The sequence below is a fragment of the Ruditapes philippinarum genome, unplaced genomic scaffold (genome assembly GCF_026571515.1).
Source record: "Ruditapes philippinarum isolate M1 unplaced genomic scaffold, ASM2657151v2 ctg1674_1_1_1_1, whole genome shotgun sequence".
NCBI lineage: Eukaryota > Metazoa > Mollusca > Bivalvia > Venerida > Veneridae > Ruditapes > Ruditapes philippinarum.
The window spans coordinates 66,809-84,213 of record NW_026863016.1 but is presented as its reverse complement, the minus strand read 5'-3'; the positions used below and the strand labels follow the sequence as shown (position 1 = coordinate 84,213).

General features: G+C 32.4%; 1 protein-coding gene across 2 annotated transcripts in view; it reads right to left on the bottom strand.

Moving 5' to 3' along the window:
- Window positions 1-776: 776 nt before the first annotated feature.
- LOC132720885 (LIM domain kinase 1-like) overlaps window positions 777-17,405 on the bottom strand; it is a 35,101-nt gene continuing 18,472 nt past the window's right edge. Inside the window, exons 5-11 of one of the 2 annotated variants that reach the window (XM_060705120.1) lie at window positions 16,824-17,126; window positions 16,236-16,506; window positions 15,524-15,715; window positions 8,563-8,628; window positions 6,530-6,766; window positions 5,163-5,317; window positions 777-4,798 (exon numbers count right to left, since the gene is read on the bottom strand). In XM_060705120.1, the coding sequence (XP_060561103.1) occupies window positions 3,850-4,798; window positions 5,163-5,317; window positions 6,530-6,766; window positions 8,563-8,628; window positions 15,524-15,715; window positions 16,236-16,506; window positions 16,824-17,126 (2,173 nt within the window). In that variant the 3' untranslated portion in view covers window positions 777-3,849. The remainder of the gene's footprint in view (window positions 4,799-5,162; window positions 5,318-6,529; window positions 6,767-8,562; window positions 8,629-15,523; window positions 15,716-16,235; window positions 16,507-16,823; window positions 17,127-17,405) is intronic. The other variant, XM_060705118.1, reaches the window with a different exon arrangement.

Genomic DNA, 17,405 nt, shown 5'->3' with positions numbered 1-17,405 from the left:
GCTATTTATGCATATTTTGACAACTTTTTGGTAATTTACATGGTTTGTAAGTGCCATTGATAATATGTAAATTGCTTCCTTTTGGTTAATTCACAATATTACACATTCAAACACATTTTCAAAATTTTCATGAAAATTGGCATGAATCTGGAGGCTTGCTGCTTTAAATGTTTAGCATTATAATGGTTAAGAATAGGATATTTCTATTAATATGGTCCCCTTCTTTAAACCTTTAATAATTAGTTTGCAACTATTCAAATACTCTTCCAATTTGATTACTCCAAAATACCTAAAATAAATCTACCAGCATCATGTACATAAAGATGTGGGAGTCTTTCTTTTTAAATGACCCTGCTAAAGAAATGATAAAACATATAAGTTGTTTGATCGGAATGTAAAGTGAACACATATTTTTGGATGGGTAACAAAATCAATGCAATGGCAAAATGACTGAATATGAAAATACCATAACACATATAGGTATAAATAGTTTCCAAGCAGATAACTTTCACAACTTTTGTTCCAATTAAACTTCAATAAAATTTAACTTTAATAAATGGAAAATAAACTTTCTTTTCAATGTGGAAGGGCTTTTTAGCCTACCCAGCACTTTTATGATTAATACATGTGCATGGATTTATAAATAACCATTCACCTTCTATCATATTAACATTATAAAGCTTAAATAGAATTGCCAAACTTATATAATATACACACAAAAATACAATTTCAAATACCATAATTTCTAGTAATTGTATGCTACGATTACCATGATTTATAATATGCTAACATTTTCATAGAAAATATCATTATCTATATCTATTATTCAACAATTAAAAAGCAAATTGTTCCCTTAATGTATACAAAATACCAATATATCAAAGCCAACATAATTACATGTACAAGTACCATACATTTTCTAATTAACGCCTCTCCCCTAATAAACACCATTCCCTTTTGACAGAGAACCGAGTTACCAAGGTGACAGTTTTTATTATTAAACCAGAAAAAAACTTCACAGATTTGTATAATATTATGTAATTCAGAGGAAAATAACACAAAAATACTTAATTTCGACATTATTCAACATTTTTTGTACTTTTAATTAATAACCCAACCAACTTTTGGAAAATGTATAGCCCAATGTGTGTTAATTAAGGAATGTATGGTAGGAATTCTTAAAAATATGCATTGAACAAGTACATGTAATTCATATCATAACAGTTCATAAATGACATATTATTAATTATTACATTTTACAGTGATATCCTTTGAAATAACATAATTTTTCCCACTCAAGATAACTTTATGACCTTTTTTGTAACCTCAAAAACGCCATCATTTCAAACATTTATCAAATACAAAAACATTTAACCTTAACATTTGTTTGTACATTGTACTTGTTTTCAAAATATCTTAATATGCACTTTATGGTTACAAATATATGAAGAAATCAATATGAAAGCTTTAAACCTTCTAGAAACTTACCCATACCTTTATTTCTTAAACTAACCAATAAAAAGTTATTTTACCAAAAACATACAAACATAACACAAAAACAATATTCTCTAAGAAAATGATTAAAACATGTTTATTATGATCAGATAGGAAATGAATAGGACTGAATAGAAACTTAATATAGGCAAGTCATTCAGGTGAAAGTTTAGAGTAGGTGTGAATTGTACCTAAATATGGGCAAGTCATTTAGGGGCAAGTCAATAAGGTGTGATTTGTCATTAAAAGAGGGGCAAGACATTTAGGGGCAAATTGTGAGTAGGTTGAATTGTCATTGAAAGAGGGGCAAGACATTCAGGGCAAATTGTAAGTGGGTTGAATTGTCATTAAAAGAGGGGCAAGTCATTCAGGGGCAAATTGTGAGTGGGGTACATTGTCATTGAAAGAGGGGAAAGTCAATCAGGGGCAAATTGTGAGTGGGTTGAATTGTCATTAAAAGAGGGGCAAGTCATTCAGGATTAAATTTATAGTGAGATGAATTGTACTTAAATATGGGCAAATCTTTAAGGGGTAAATTGTGGGGCAAGTCATTTACGGGCAAATTGTAAGTGGGGTGAATTGTCATTGAAAGAGGGGCAAGACATTCAGGGGTAAATTTGAATAGGGTGACTTGAAATTGAAAGAATGGCAAATTGTGGGGGCAAGTCATTCAGGGTCAAATTGTGGGGCAAGTCATTAAGGGGCAAATTGAAAGTGGGGTAATTTTCCATCAAAATAGTCATTTAATTTCATGGCAATAATTTATCATTACTAATATATTTCACAGAGTGAACACCATCATGTAATAATTTCATAAGAGACATAGCCACAAGTGAAAGCAGCTAGTGTTAATGAGACTTAAACAATCTAAAATGCAAAACACACAAATTTTACGACTGCTTCATGCTCTTTTTTATAATTTTATGTCACATTTACTGATTTTTGCTGTATTACGTGACATCATCAAATAATGATAGCAGCTTACGTTAATAAATAATTCTGCAAAAAAATACTCTACTTTTGTTAGAATTTAATATGACATGTACAAACCAGAAATCATGTACAATGTACATGTACTTACAGTGGAGTGTATTCCTAACAATATCTCAATTCATTTATTAATATAATGATAAATTGTTTTTCATACTAATTTAAGCATGGTTTGTCTGCAGTGAAATATCATTTTTATCAAAACATAATTTCACTTTCTTTATTCTTTATTTATGAAAAGGATGTAATAAATTACAGCATATGACATAATGTAACCACAATGGAGCATATTTTATATGACAAGGCATAACCACAATGGAGCATGTTTAATATGAAATGATTTAACTACAATGGAACATATTTAATTTGACATGATGTAACCACAATGAAAAATGATTTATTATCACAATTAATACATGAATATGTGAAATGAGACATTTAAATGTTGTTATCAGCATTGTTATTACTTTTTCCTTTTTTGCATAATCTTATTTATGTTAAAGTAAATATTTTTTGCTGTTTTATTCCTTTTTTGTATAAAATATAGTGACCCTATGTACATGTAAGACATATTTGCATAATTTAGTTTAACACTTAAAAGGAATTCTGGTCAACATTTTCTTGATTAAATATTTTGTTCTTTTTCAAAAATTAAAATTTTAAAAAAATAGTTTAAGTGACCACTGACAGCTAATACAAAACAAGTTTCACATAACTTTAGCCTGCATATCTGCAAAGCTGACCAAACTCTACACTAATGCTGACCATGTTAAAATTTTCATCACAATTTTAACAAAACTGAGAGTCAGCAGTTCCAAGAAATAGAAGCTAGTTATGTCTATTTTAATAAATTCAGCATGATCACCCTTAACCTGCAGAATTTTTGTATTGGATTTATCAAGCTTCGAATTTGAAACAGTCTACAGGATTTTATTATCAAAATAAAAAAAAAGATTGAGCTACCAGCAGTATAAAGATGGTAAGACTGCCCAGTGGTGGCAAGAGCTTATTTCAGTTTCAGTTCAATTTGGGTAAATTAGTATAAGGGTTTAACAATTACCTTATTCAAGTTTCCATATTTTGGACCCGCATTGTTTATTTACTATAGAGTCTAGTAATAAATATGTGTGTAGATTATGAATACATGTTTAAAGTGATAGTGGATTAACATAATATTTAAGTCAGACAAATTTTAACAATCCAAATAGCTCACTTTGAACAGTTCCTTCTCTTATAAGCTTTAGAAAGGCACTAAAATATCATTTCTGTTGTGTACATGTCTTTTTCTTTTTGATTATAAAATAAATTCCTTTTTTTTTTCTCCCAACAAAGTCTTATTCAAATCTTCAGCGTTATGGTGGTCACTTAAGTGATTGCAATATTATTTTTAGCGAAACTTGTATCACAGTGGTCGGATATATCACTCAAAAAATTATCAGCACCTTTTGAAATATCAATAGTTTGCATATCAGTAACAGTCCCCTCTGTTTCAGACATACCAGTAGAGTCACCTATTCCAATATCAGAATTTTTCTGATTCAGAGAATGTTCTATTTCAATCTGAGAAATTTCGGAAGACTCCTCAGAACACACTTTATCGATTTCTGAATAATCCTTTGCAATTTCAGAATTATCTTTTTCAATTTCGGAATGATCTTTTTCAATATCAGAATTATCTTTTTCAATTTCGGAATGATCTTTTGCAATTTCAGAATTATCTTTTTCAATTTCGGAATGATCTTCTGCAATATCAGAATTATCTTTCACAACTTCTGAATCTGTTGCAATTTCGGAATGCTTTAATGTGTTATCTACATCTGTTATATTTTCATTAGTGTTAATTGAATTCTCAGTATTCTCTATTGTCTTTTCTGTAACATTTATTACAATTTCTTCTGTTGCATCTATCATATTTTCTGTCTTCTCATTTGCATTTTCTTCTGTATCAGCACCTTTATCTTTTGTGTTATCTATAGGCTCAGTTGTGTTTTCTTGTAATTCACTTGTTTTTTCACCACTTCCATCTATGTTCTTATCAAATGCATTTGTTTTATTATTAGAACTTTCACTAATAACACACAGGCTAGACTTTCGTCTCACTCCTTTCTTGGACCCTTTCCTCTCTACTGATCTTTCCTCTTTTTCTTTAGCATTATTTTTACTCTCTTTAGTAGCTGCCTTAGACATTGCACTTGCCTTTAAATCCTTGTAAAATGTCACAGCATCTCCTTGAAGCTCTAATGGTAACTTCATGCCATGCTCTATGTGCAGAAGAAGATTCTCTGACCAAAGGTTAACTTTCTCAAATGATGGTCTGAAATTATATACATTGTACATAAAAAGAAAATATTCGACCTATGTTATGGTGCGATGATGAAGAATATCAATTTAGATAACAGCATTAAATGAACATTGTGATATTTGTCTCATGGCATAGAGAGCATAACTTATCACCAATCAGTGGACTGTTATTAAATTCAGACTTTACCATAGTTTTGATATTTTATTATAAACATGAATCAAATTGATTAAAACTTTCAAAGTTACAATAAAATATGATAACTAATTGTCTAAGGATACACACATGGATGGACATTAAGCGCAAATTTCAATACGTCCTTACAGTAAATCAGGCAATAAGAAAATGTACTATTCAAAAAATATTTTTAAAATGTTACCTATTCTCTGGCACCATCTGAGCACAAATGACGGCTAACTTCAAGAGACCATTTGGACAATCTTTACAGAACTTCTCCTTGAACGCTTCAACATTGAGACCAAAATCATAACTCCTTGGTAAAATGTCCGGATCAGCATAAACCTGACCAATTATCTAATAATGTACAAGGACAAGTGCTTTTATTCAAATAGAAAGAAACCTTTACAAATAATGTCTGAATATTCGGTAGAATCAATATCTAACTAATAACCTGTATGTCCTGTGTATTTATCAAATTTTGGTGCCAAAGTGATGGTTTCTGAAGTATACCCTCCAGATCATCAGAGTATTTGCCACTTTGAATTTACCACAGCACAGTTCAGCAATCAAATTTTTGGAGTCTGACATATTAGACTTTAATAAAGAGGAATATGTACCAGTAATATCAAGAGTATGTAAATAAATGTACTTGGTAATGAAATATCTTAACAACCCAAAGTGATGTATACAACATTGAAAACCATGCACAAACAATTTAGATTGCTAAAAATATAATACAAATGTACTTGTATACTACAAGTACTTACTATATGTAACTGACATGTTGACATGATGTTGTCACATGAATTCATAATTGCATAGTACTTAATTGAAGTATTTTAAGTATTCACAACATTTCGTGCTAATCATCTCTTTTGTCTGGGTGCTACAATTATTTACTTTCTTCCGTATTGTGTCAAAATAACACTACTTATTATAATTTTCAAAACTTTATTATTTTACTCAAAGAATAATATGTAACAACCCTTAATGTATCTTTTATGAAGCATTGATTGGCACTTATATTAGGCCATTAATTGGCACATATATTATATTAGGAATATCAATTAGCACTTATATAGGGACATTATTCATCAGCCAGAGATATGAATGCCTTCTTCACATGCAATCTGTTGTTAAATTAACTTTGCTTTACAGTTAATTATTTGCACAACACAACTATTCAGACCTCTAAACAATGTATGGCACACTAACATATTTTAGTTTATAAGACAATCACATCTTTACTGGGTACAGAAAAACCTATGCATTATAATTTAACCCTTACCCTGCTGAATTTCTTAAATGGACTTTTCCAATTTCCATTTTTGAACAGTCCATTATTAATTTTAGGTATATCAAGGTGAGAATTTGAAGTTGGCCAGCCAACAGTATAGAGCCTAGTCAGACTGCACGGATCTGCAGGCAGGCCTTGCTCCATACTGGTGGCATAGACTATTCACTTTTGTCTTCCGCAAGGTAAAGTTTAAGGTATTTGCAAGCACCAGAGTAGAACCACCCGTCTGGAAAGCTAGATGATTATTTCATTGTTTTAAATCAACATACCTCGCATAAAACTATTCCAAATGAGAAAACATCTACTTTTTCATCATATTTGTGCCCATTTATCATCTCCGGAGCCATCCAAAATGGATTTCCTACCACTGTGTATCGCTTCTTCCTCTGATATCGCCGTTTCCCGGCACCTTTTACCGGAGACGGTGTTTTAGGAGGTTGACGGAACAAGTCATGGTCAGATATAACTCTAGCCAAACCGAAATCTGCTACTACCACAGTTTGATCCTGAATGGTAAGTTATAAATATTATAGTAACATGTTTAACATACCAGTATAATAATATAAAAAAACATTTTAAAGTTTATGATTCACAACTTGAGTCAGATGTGCAGCCAGACTGAGTATCGAAACTGCAAGGTCTGGATTTGAGTGTAGGACAAAAACGCTCCCATCCAAAAATGACAAGGCAGACAAAAGCCTTATTTGATTACCTCACTTGCATTACAAAGGTAAAATGATTTATAAAGGTGACCTGATTGAGCCTGTTCATGGACGGTACTGGAAAGTGCAAGTTACTGTCCACACCCCCTAGCACTGTCTTAAGCAGAATTCAACATTTAAACATGAAAATGGTGAAATTTGGACTTTATAAACATCAGCTGATGTGTTCATACAGTGCTATTCATGGAACCTTCAATGTGACACTTTCTTGCCATTCCATGAAAAGCGGCATATTAGTCCCCAAGTAAAAGAAAGTGTGTGCCCTAAACAAGAAAACAATGTACAGCAAAACCTCTGCAGAGCAACATCATGTGGGAGACAAATATTTGTTGCCGAGAGGTTTTACTCTGGAGAGATCAAATTTATTATTATGAAGTCTTAAATTATGGAGGAATCGTTCTGTTGTTCCAGAGGTTATTGCTCCAGAGAGGGCTGCTTTGCAGGGATTTCACGGTAACTCAAGTTTCATCTTAGTAAGTATATACCATTTTAGGCAGCTACCCAATATATTCAAATATCTCTTCAAATTCAGCTATAAAGCAGTCAATACATTTTCCAATTAAGACTGCAATTATTTCTAGACAATGAAATGTAAATACTGCAAACAAATGTCTACCAAATAAGTCTGGTAACCATATGTAAATCAATAAACCCATAATGTCACACATACTGTCCAAGAGATTTTTACTGTTTTATTGAACCATCAATGGTAACAAGAACAAAATCCAAATAAATTTAAGCATTGTTTATCAAGACTGTCATGATCACACCACTCACATAAGTGTATAATGCATTAAAACCAATTCATAAGAAAACCAAGTGCACTGAAAAACTCTTGTAGGAAAGGGAAAAATCACAATGCACAGTGTCATTATTAAATGTATTATTTGAGTAGTATACAAAATGTGCTAAGATATCTCACTGATACTGCAAAGGTCATTCAAGGTCACACTTTCAAGGTCATTCAAGGTCGGGAACAATTATAATGTATGTCTCTTTTGTTCATTTTCTAAAATAAAATTAGCACCTTGGTAGAAGCACCACTCTTAAATCAGCTCACTTATTATTTTTCAAAAAATATATAAAGAATTCAGACCAACAATGGTGAAATACAATGCTTAAAGTTATTTGAAAGTTATGAGATATTAAATGAAAACTTAAGTGTTAGGTTTTAATTGATATCTGTTCCTGTTAAAAAATAATAATTTTACAGTGTTAGGTATTACATAAATTAGAACAAATCACTTTATTTATTTCATAATATCAAACAGAACACCAGTGCAGAACTTCAAAACAGTGTATACAACTTACTCATACAGGCATCCAGATAAAAATGCTGCAGTGAAAAATAATCTTAAATCTTGCTTTACTTAGGGGCTGTAACTCATGATTAAGTTTGAATAATTATTATACATGTATATAAACAAACTTTTATGTGCTGAAATACTACTTTGGGCTGATTACCATTAAGTACAGATTCCCATTTAAAAATCTACTTTATAAAGTAAATCAGGGGCATTAACTCAATATTTGCACAAAATAAAGAGGAACCACTCTGTGCCAATAAAAAAAATACTTACTGCACGACAAAGACAATTATTTGAGTTGAGATCACGATGTATTATGTCCATTGAGTGTAAATATGCCTGAAAAAGTAATTAATGCATTTATAAAATAACTAAGATGGATAATCCAAAAGCTGATAATCAATAAAAAACAAGATTGCATTTGAGAAAAATGCTATGCCACTGCATGGTTCAAATTTCATAGCTGTACATCAAAGGACAAGAAAGTAGGTCACATCATCAAAATCTAGGTCAAAGTTTACAACTAAAACTGTGCACATGGTCTAAATGTCATTGCTGTACATCAAAGGACAAGAAAGTAGGTCACTGTCTCCTTGGGCAAGGCATAAATTTGACCCAAGGGTTTAATAACAATCTTGATACAGGTTCACCAAACAACATTTCAAGTCAAATATTTAAGCTATAGCTTTCTCCTATTCAGAAAACATTTGTTTTATTTTCTGTTTTTAATACGTGTACATAATGAGAATCACTGCCCCCGGGCAGGGCCAATTTTTGACATTTGAACAACTTTGGTAGAGGACTTATAGATGATATAATATATCAAACATCAAAGCTCTATGCCTTGAACCTTCAGACAAAAATAAAAAAAAAATTTCACTATATGTACATAATGAAAATCAATGACCCCCGGGGCGGAACCAATTTTGACCCCAGGGCTATAATTTGAACAATCTTGCTAGAGGTTCGCTACACAATGTTTCATGCAAAATATCTTAACTCTATCCTTTGTAAATTTAGAGAAGATGATTTTTTAAGTTTTAACTATATACATATAAGATAAACCTATGGCTCCCAGGGGCGGGGCTAATTTTGATACAAGAGGCAAAATTTGAACAACTTTGGAAGAGTACCTTTAGATGATATTATTTAACAAATATTAAAGCTCTAAGCCTTGTACCTTCAGACAATAAGATTTTTTGATTTTTTACTATATGTATATATTAAAATCAATGACCCCCAGGGCGGGGGAAATTTTGACCCCAGGGCTATAATTTGAACAATCTTGCTAGAGGTTTACAACACAATGTTTCATGCAAAATATCTAACCTCTAGCATTTGTCAATTGCTAGAAGAATTTTTTTAAGTTTTTACTATATACATATAAGGAAAACCAATGACCCCTGGGGCGGGGCCGATTTTGACCCCAGGGCTATAATTTGAACAATCTGGGTAGAGGTCTACCAGACAATGCCTTATGCAAAATATCTAAGCTCTAGGCCTTTTAAGTCTTTACAAGAAGGTGTTTTAAGTTTTTACTATACGAGGGTTGTTCGGAAAGTTTTGAGACTGGGTCAATATTTAGCGTTGGAAAAGATAAAATCAAACAAGAGTTTACTATGTATTACTTTAATACCTCATCTATTATAGTGTAAAATTTCATAACAATAGCTTCATGTATACAAAAGCTACAAAGCGTTAGGCACAGACACTACCGGTGACCCGGCGCACGCAACGACATTATCCGACGTTGCCGTTATTTCCAGAGTTTAACGTCACCGTAGAAAAGTCAACTGCTACTCCTTTTCAAAGTATCTTCCTTCACAACGTACACATTTCTCATGCCTCGTAACCCACTTGGCGAATACATTTCTATACCTGTCAGATTTAAATGTTGCAATAATGCTCATATCTCTAGAGCGCAGTTCAACTAGGTCCTCAAACCGGATTCCTCGTGCAAGTGTCAGTTTATCGTCGATGACGGATGGGCGACCGCTCCTTTCCTTGTCTTTTGTTGACTTTCTGCCATCCCGAAACTCTTTATGCCATCTAAATACCAATGGTCGACTAACAGTACGTCCGTTGTTTGCCTGTTCTAGAAGTTGCTTAGTTTCTGTTGGCGTTTTCCCAAGATTAACGCAAAACTTAATAAAAACACGCTGTTCCTCTTTTGACAGTGTTTCCATAGTCGTTGTCTTGTCGCGCACGTATTGCTATAATGATCTGCGGTAACGGCTTAAACAACTAGCGGAAATGACGTCCTTAAGGTAGCTCGCTACTTTCCGACCGAAATATGACAACATCTCAGATCTTGATGATTTTTGGTATGCAAACATATAAATATGTGAGCTTTACTTCTGCAGTATTATTTTATAAATAAACAGCGTTACTCTGACGTCAAAGCGCCCTCTATCGGTGGCGGTGAAATTGCGTCTTTTTATCAATAAACCGGTCTGTTCTTATCAATTGTCATCCGATTTCCTTCATTTTAATATCATAATGTTCAGTAAATGTATGTCTTTGTAATGATGTCTTTCTTGAACATTTACTTAATAGTCTGCGATTTTACGTCATTTTTCTCTACGTTCTGACGTCCATACTTTATGCAAATATCGCGCGATATCGCATTAAAGATTGTGTAATAAAAAAAATTCAACACGGTGAATTTTGCTATAATTTTCCGAGCGTGTAGTGAGATAGTGAAGGAAAATATTTATGCAATAAAAATATAGGGTCAACGCGTAAGATATTTTGCTATTATGGTTTTAAAATAAAATAAGGGTGAGTGAAACGTTATGATTTTGGTTACGTTAATAGTTGTTGGAGTTCAAAGAATAATACCAAATAACAATTTTCTTACGTCAAACATTACGATAGGAAGTATAAACAACACAGGGAATTGATGAAATGTATATTTTTTAAATTGTTGATTATTTTCTCATTGAAAGCATGCGCTAGATGAGCACATTTACAATGTTTAATCCGACAATCCCTTTTTTAAATACTTTTCTAATTTGCAGGACACAGTCTCATACATCTTTTAATTCTAATTTTATAATGTGATGTTGTTAAAGTGTTATATTATTATATTAATTAACTAGTTTTAGCGCAAAAAATAACATTCACATATTGCCGTAGAATATTTATTTTACGTTACATTCAGCCTTTAAACACTTTCATAAAATCACATAAAGGCAGACGAGCCTCGGTGACATACACATCGTAAAAATACAATTAAAATAGATATGCATACAAATGTGCCGAAATAAGTGATAAATAAATTTCAGAAATAATATTCAAATATGTTAAAGGGACTCCACTGAGGTATTTTGACATGATGGAACTGAAAATATTTTTTCCAGATAAATGAACCATTTGATGTAGGTTTACACCACGAATCTTTGTGCAAAATTTCAGAGCATTCGCGCACTTCGTTTTTCCAGAATAATTATTCAAAATGAAAGCGCTTAAACGCTTTTCACCCAAATCGGGCTAACAAAAGCATAAAAATACGATTTTCAATTTATTTCAAAGTATATTTCTTAACTATCTTCGCATATATTTCTGTTTAAAGTGCCCAGCTCATTTATGTAAGAAATTAAAATGTTATGTGTTTGGCTTTTCAACCTCAGTGGAGTCCCTTTAAGAATATTTAAAAACAAACTGTACAAGACACAAAAACCTTTATTTTATTTTTATTTTTGCTTACCATTTTTAAGTCTGTGCAATACATAGATTATATAATTATAATCTAATTAAAATGTCATGATAATTAGAAAATGAGCACTTATGTGACAAACTATAAACTATTTTGGAAGCAAAATCATACTGAATAAAAAATATATATAAGCATATTCTCAACTGCAGACTCGAATGTGAAACACCCAATACAACCATTACTCAACTCGGATTCATTACCGTTTTTTCATTACTGTACAGTATAACATAGCGGCCCTCAAAGTATTATTTATTTCTAAAGAGTTCCACTACATTTTACCTCTGTAGAGCAACCACTCTAGGCAACAAAGGGCATTTCTCTGTAAAGGTTAAACTGTATATTTTGATTAAATACAAAATATAATTATTAAATAACTTGTGCAACTGTTACCACTGAATACGAATAATGTATTATGTTGACGTTATCTTGTTCATTTTTTAATACAATACAGTTTGCTTAAAAACAAAAATATAAAAACAAGAAAAAAAAAAACAACCTCAAAACACACACCAACAAAACGTGTAACTTATGATGTTAGCAATAAAATGGACTTCTCCCTTATTAACGGAGATCATAATCAGTTTTTTTTTACTTTGAATATTCTTCTGTTGCCACGTTGTAATCGGTAAAGTGGTCTTACGCTGAATTAGAGACACGATTGCGTATTGTTCTAATAGATTATCCTTTAGAATTGTTTACTGTGTATGAAATGTTTCAAGGTCCACCTCGGACTGCTGTCATTCATTTTCAAAGAGAAGTTGATACTGTGAGAAACACTGGTTTCGTTAAACTCCCTCCGCTTTAATTGAAATACTGTTGAAAGCGGCGTTAAACCCAATATTAAAACATAAGAAGATATAAAACATAAAATTCATAGTTCATTATTTTCATAGGCTCTACATAGCACTGCATTATGTGCAGACAAAAAACGAGCTTCTCCCACAACCATAATCACACAAATTGAGGATCCTACATGTACGTCTTCAATACAAGGGAATCTGTATTTAATATGCAAAATTCTTCGCTTCTGAACATACAAAATAAATCAACGGAACTTTCGCCTCTAATCGAGAAATGATCGCGGCTTCAGGTCGCCTCAAAGATGCGCTAGTAAACGCATACCGCGAGTCAGCTAGTTTAAAATAAATAAGAATATCTGTAATTATGTGAAATACGTGAAAAATTAAAGCCATAGCACGAGAGCGTGATTCCTGCTTTAAATCTGAGTCACACGCTTAGTGCAGGGTATTTAGCTGCGAGATAAAATAGAATAACTGATGGCTGTTAATAAATAAATTTTTATACGTGTAGAAAATTTTTGAATAAAATGTCTGCTAGATTTTATAATATAATTAAGACTACCAGTGAATCATGGATTACGTACAAATCGTTGCTACTTCCAGTTGATCATATATTTTTGAAACGTAAATTTGATTCATTTCCTACCACAGACATAGATGTTATCTATGTCTCTGTTCCTACTAACTGATATATACAATTCAAAATTGTTACATATGATAACATGGAAGTTTATGTTGTACCGAGATACACATAGCATGATGACATTGCGACTGCACCAACCTTTTCATTCTTTTTTTCTGACATTCTTTGCAAAATTTATGTTTTTATAATTTCCACTTAATTATATCTTTCAATATTCTGAATTGTCTTTCAGTCCTCGAGGTATTTATATCCATTCGTTGCAGTTTTTCAGCGATTGATACCAACTTTTGCAGACAGTTATACCCTGATTTGTTGTACATGTATATAATTGAAGATATTCATCGAAATGCAGGCATCTGACAGGACTCTTAAAAGAACATTTTTACGGAACATGTCTTCAAACTATTGTTGTTGATGGTTTTCACACATTTTTATTCCTGTCAGTATGTTATTTATCGAAAAAGTCGCGCAAACTTTCTTGAGAAAAATATTTGACGTCACCAAAATCATTACGTTTTACTCACCCTTTATTTTATATTCAAATAGTAATAGCAAAATATCTTACGCGTTGACCCTATATTTTTATTGCATAAATATTTTCTTTTATGACTTCACTACATGTTAAAAAAATTAAAGCAAAATTCACCGTGTTGATTTTTTATTATTTCACAATCTTTATTGCGATATCGCGCGATATTTGCATCAAATATGGACGTCAGAACGTGAGGGAAAATAACGTAGAATCGCAGAGTATTAAGCAAATGTTCAAGAAAGACATCGTTACAAAGACATACATTTACTGAACATTATAAAATTAAAATGAAGGAAATCGGATGAAAATTGATAATAACAGACCGGTTTATTGATAAAAAAGACGCAATTTCGCCGCCACCGATAGAGGGCGCTTTGACGTCATAGTAACGCTGTTTATTTATAAAATAATGCTGCAGAAGTAAAGCTTACATATCTACATTTCTGTATACCAGAAATTATCAAGAAGTGAGATATTGTCAAATTTCGGTCGGAAAGTAGCGAGCTACCTTAAGTTGGAAGTGACGTCATAAAATTTTCGTGACGTTTGGCGCAATTTTAGGGGCTCTTTTTATTCAGTAAGAAAACTTATAACAAGAAAATAGTCCGTGCGCCAGGATGCGTAGACAGGTGTTGCTATGGAAACGATTATATGCCGTATAGTAACGTTACAACGTTTTAAAGACATAACTCGGATAAATAACATATTAAGCTATAATTTGTATTAAATAATATTCGCAGCTGTAATTAGAAACAGAGAAAATCATATTGTCTCAAAACTTTCCGAACAACCCTCGTATGTTCATATAGCGAAAATCAATGACCCCGGGGCGGGGCCGATTTTGACCCAAGGGCTATAATTTGAACAATCTTGGTAAGGGTCTACCAGATGATGCCTTATGCAAAATATCTAAGCTCGAGGCCTTTTGGGTTTTTACAAGAAGGTATTTAAAGTTTTTACTATATGTACATAGTGAAAATCAATGACCCCTGGGGCGGGGCCAATTTTGACCCCAGGGCTATAATTTGAACAATCTTGTTAGAGGTCTACCAGACAATGCCTTATGCAAAATATCTAAGCTCTAGGCCTTTTGGGTCTTTACAAGAAGATTTTTTAAATTTATTCTTATAATTCCTTTTGGTTGCCATGGCAACCAGATTTCTGCATGGAATGAAATTCTTTGAACAACTTTGAAAGCCCTTCACCCAAGGAACAATCCTGCCAAGTTTGGTTGAAATTGGACTAGTAGTTTTTCACAAGAAGATTTTTTAAGGTCAATCTCAAGGTCATATTTCAATGCACAAAGATAATAATCTCATCACCAAGATGTTGTATTCAAGTATTAAGGTTCTAGCCATTAGAATGAAGATGTTTCTGCCAAGGTAAAATTGTCTGAAGAGTGACAAACAGATGCCTGGGACAAAATCCTGCCCTAATACATATACATTCTATATCTCTCCATTCAAAGTCATAAAATGCAAACATCTTTCATCATATACATGTACATGTATTAGAAATACTTTAGTAAATTTTTAACCTACCATTCCAGATGAAATGTCCTTTGCCATGTTTACTTTCTGTAACCATGACAATGTTTTAGACTGGTCCTGTAGGAGATCTTTCAGTGTGCCGCCCTCTATAAACTCTGTGACAAGATTCAATTTCTTGTCTTTATACATCACACCAAGAAGTTTTAATACACTGGGATGATCTAAACTTCTTAACACAGAAACCTGCAAACAGAGAGATTCTCTTAACATGACTAAACCCATAATCTTCAGAATTTCTGTAATGTTTTTGCTCTGGTTATGGATACAGGAACAGTTCATTCAAAGTTAAAGGGATTTCAACATAAGAAAAAAACACAAATTTAGTTACTAACATTATACACTACAGCGTGTCAGACTTCACAGATGAGCAGGCTGGCCTGGCTCTATACTGGTAGCAAAGGGTGATAACCTTAAGAGTAAAAGATCCCATATTAACTATCAGCCTGACATTTCTTAAAAAAAACAAAAAAACATTCATTCAGAGAAGAAAAATTGGCAAAAAATGTAAGATATTTACTTGCATCCAGTGAAAATATTTCATGAACATTTGTTTGATTTATGGTGACAAACTGTTTCAAAGTATTTTATAAAGATAAACAATAAGTCTGAATTAGAAATAATTGTAGATGTGCCACAAAATTCCACACCTACAAACCAATCATCATTACTACTGACTTTATAAAGAAACATTCAAAATGCATACCTCTTTCAAGAAACTTTTTTGAGCATCTTCGTCAAAGCGATACAATTCTTTAAGCACCATCACCTCTCCTGTAAGTCTATGTGTGACCTTTACAGCCTGCCCAAAGAAACCTTTCCCCAGGATAGGGCCCGGAACAAGATCACTGGTGCGGAAAACACGATGTGTCTCTGGCATAGTGCGGAATGACTGAGCTCGGCTGAGGTCTACACTTTTTTGACGGGAAGCTGGCATGGGTGATGGAGACTTACTTCTTCTTCTAACATGACTTCTCCTTTAAAAAAAAAATATTTACACATTAAGGTACTTTAAAAACAAACATCTATTACTTAAAATGGCATTAAGGTACATTAAGGTAACAAACATCTACATCTATTACTTAAAAGGTATAACTTTCAAATTCAGAATCAAAGTATTTTCTTCCCCGCAGTCAGCAAATCTTCTTTCAGAGAAAATTTCATACCTTTTTTTTTCAATCGCACCTTTTCTTGATTTTTTTTTTTAAACATAAAATATTAATTTTGTACATTAAATTGTTAAGAAACACCATGAAAATAAAATGTCAACTTCCAAGAGCAACACAATACATACCTATGGCTACTTCCATTATCCTTTGGCCTCAGGAGAACTTTTGTTCCTTCCACTTGAACCGCATCAGGTGACGAAACTGACACTCTCTCCGTGTCCGATTCGGTGTCAGAACTGTATACTGGAGAACTTTGTTGTACAGGTAACGGTGAGGGATCTCGTTCAACCATAAGGTGTAAGGCTTCATTGGGGTTTTCCAGCACTGATTTAATTTCTTGAATATATTGATCTTTAACACTAAGGCCATTCACTTCAATGATTTGATCACCAATGCTTAAATCCAAGAGTTCCGGATTGCTATCAATCCTGTTTAAAAAAAAGAAAAATATAAATATATATGATATAACATTTTTTTCTACTTTAATTATGTATACATGTTATTCTTTTTGGTGCATAGAGAGAGCATGTGAAATTTATTTAGAGTTTTAAGTTCATGATTATATCTATTTTCGTAATAGAATACATATACATGGACATTTAAAACAACATGTACAGTACAAATATTTAACATACATCAGATTAAGTAAGCAATGATATGCACACCAGTACCAAGGATAGCACGGAAAAAAAAGAGAGACACTTATT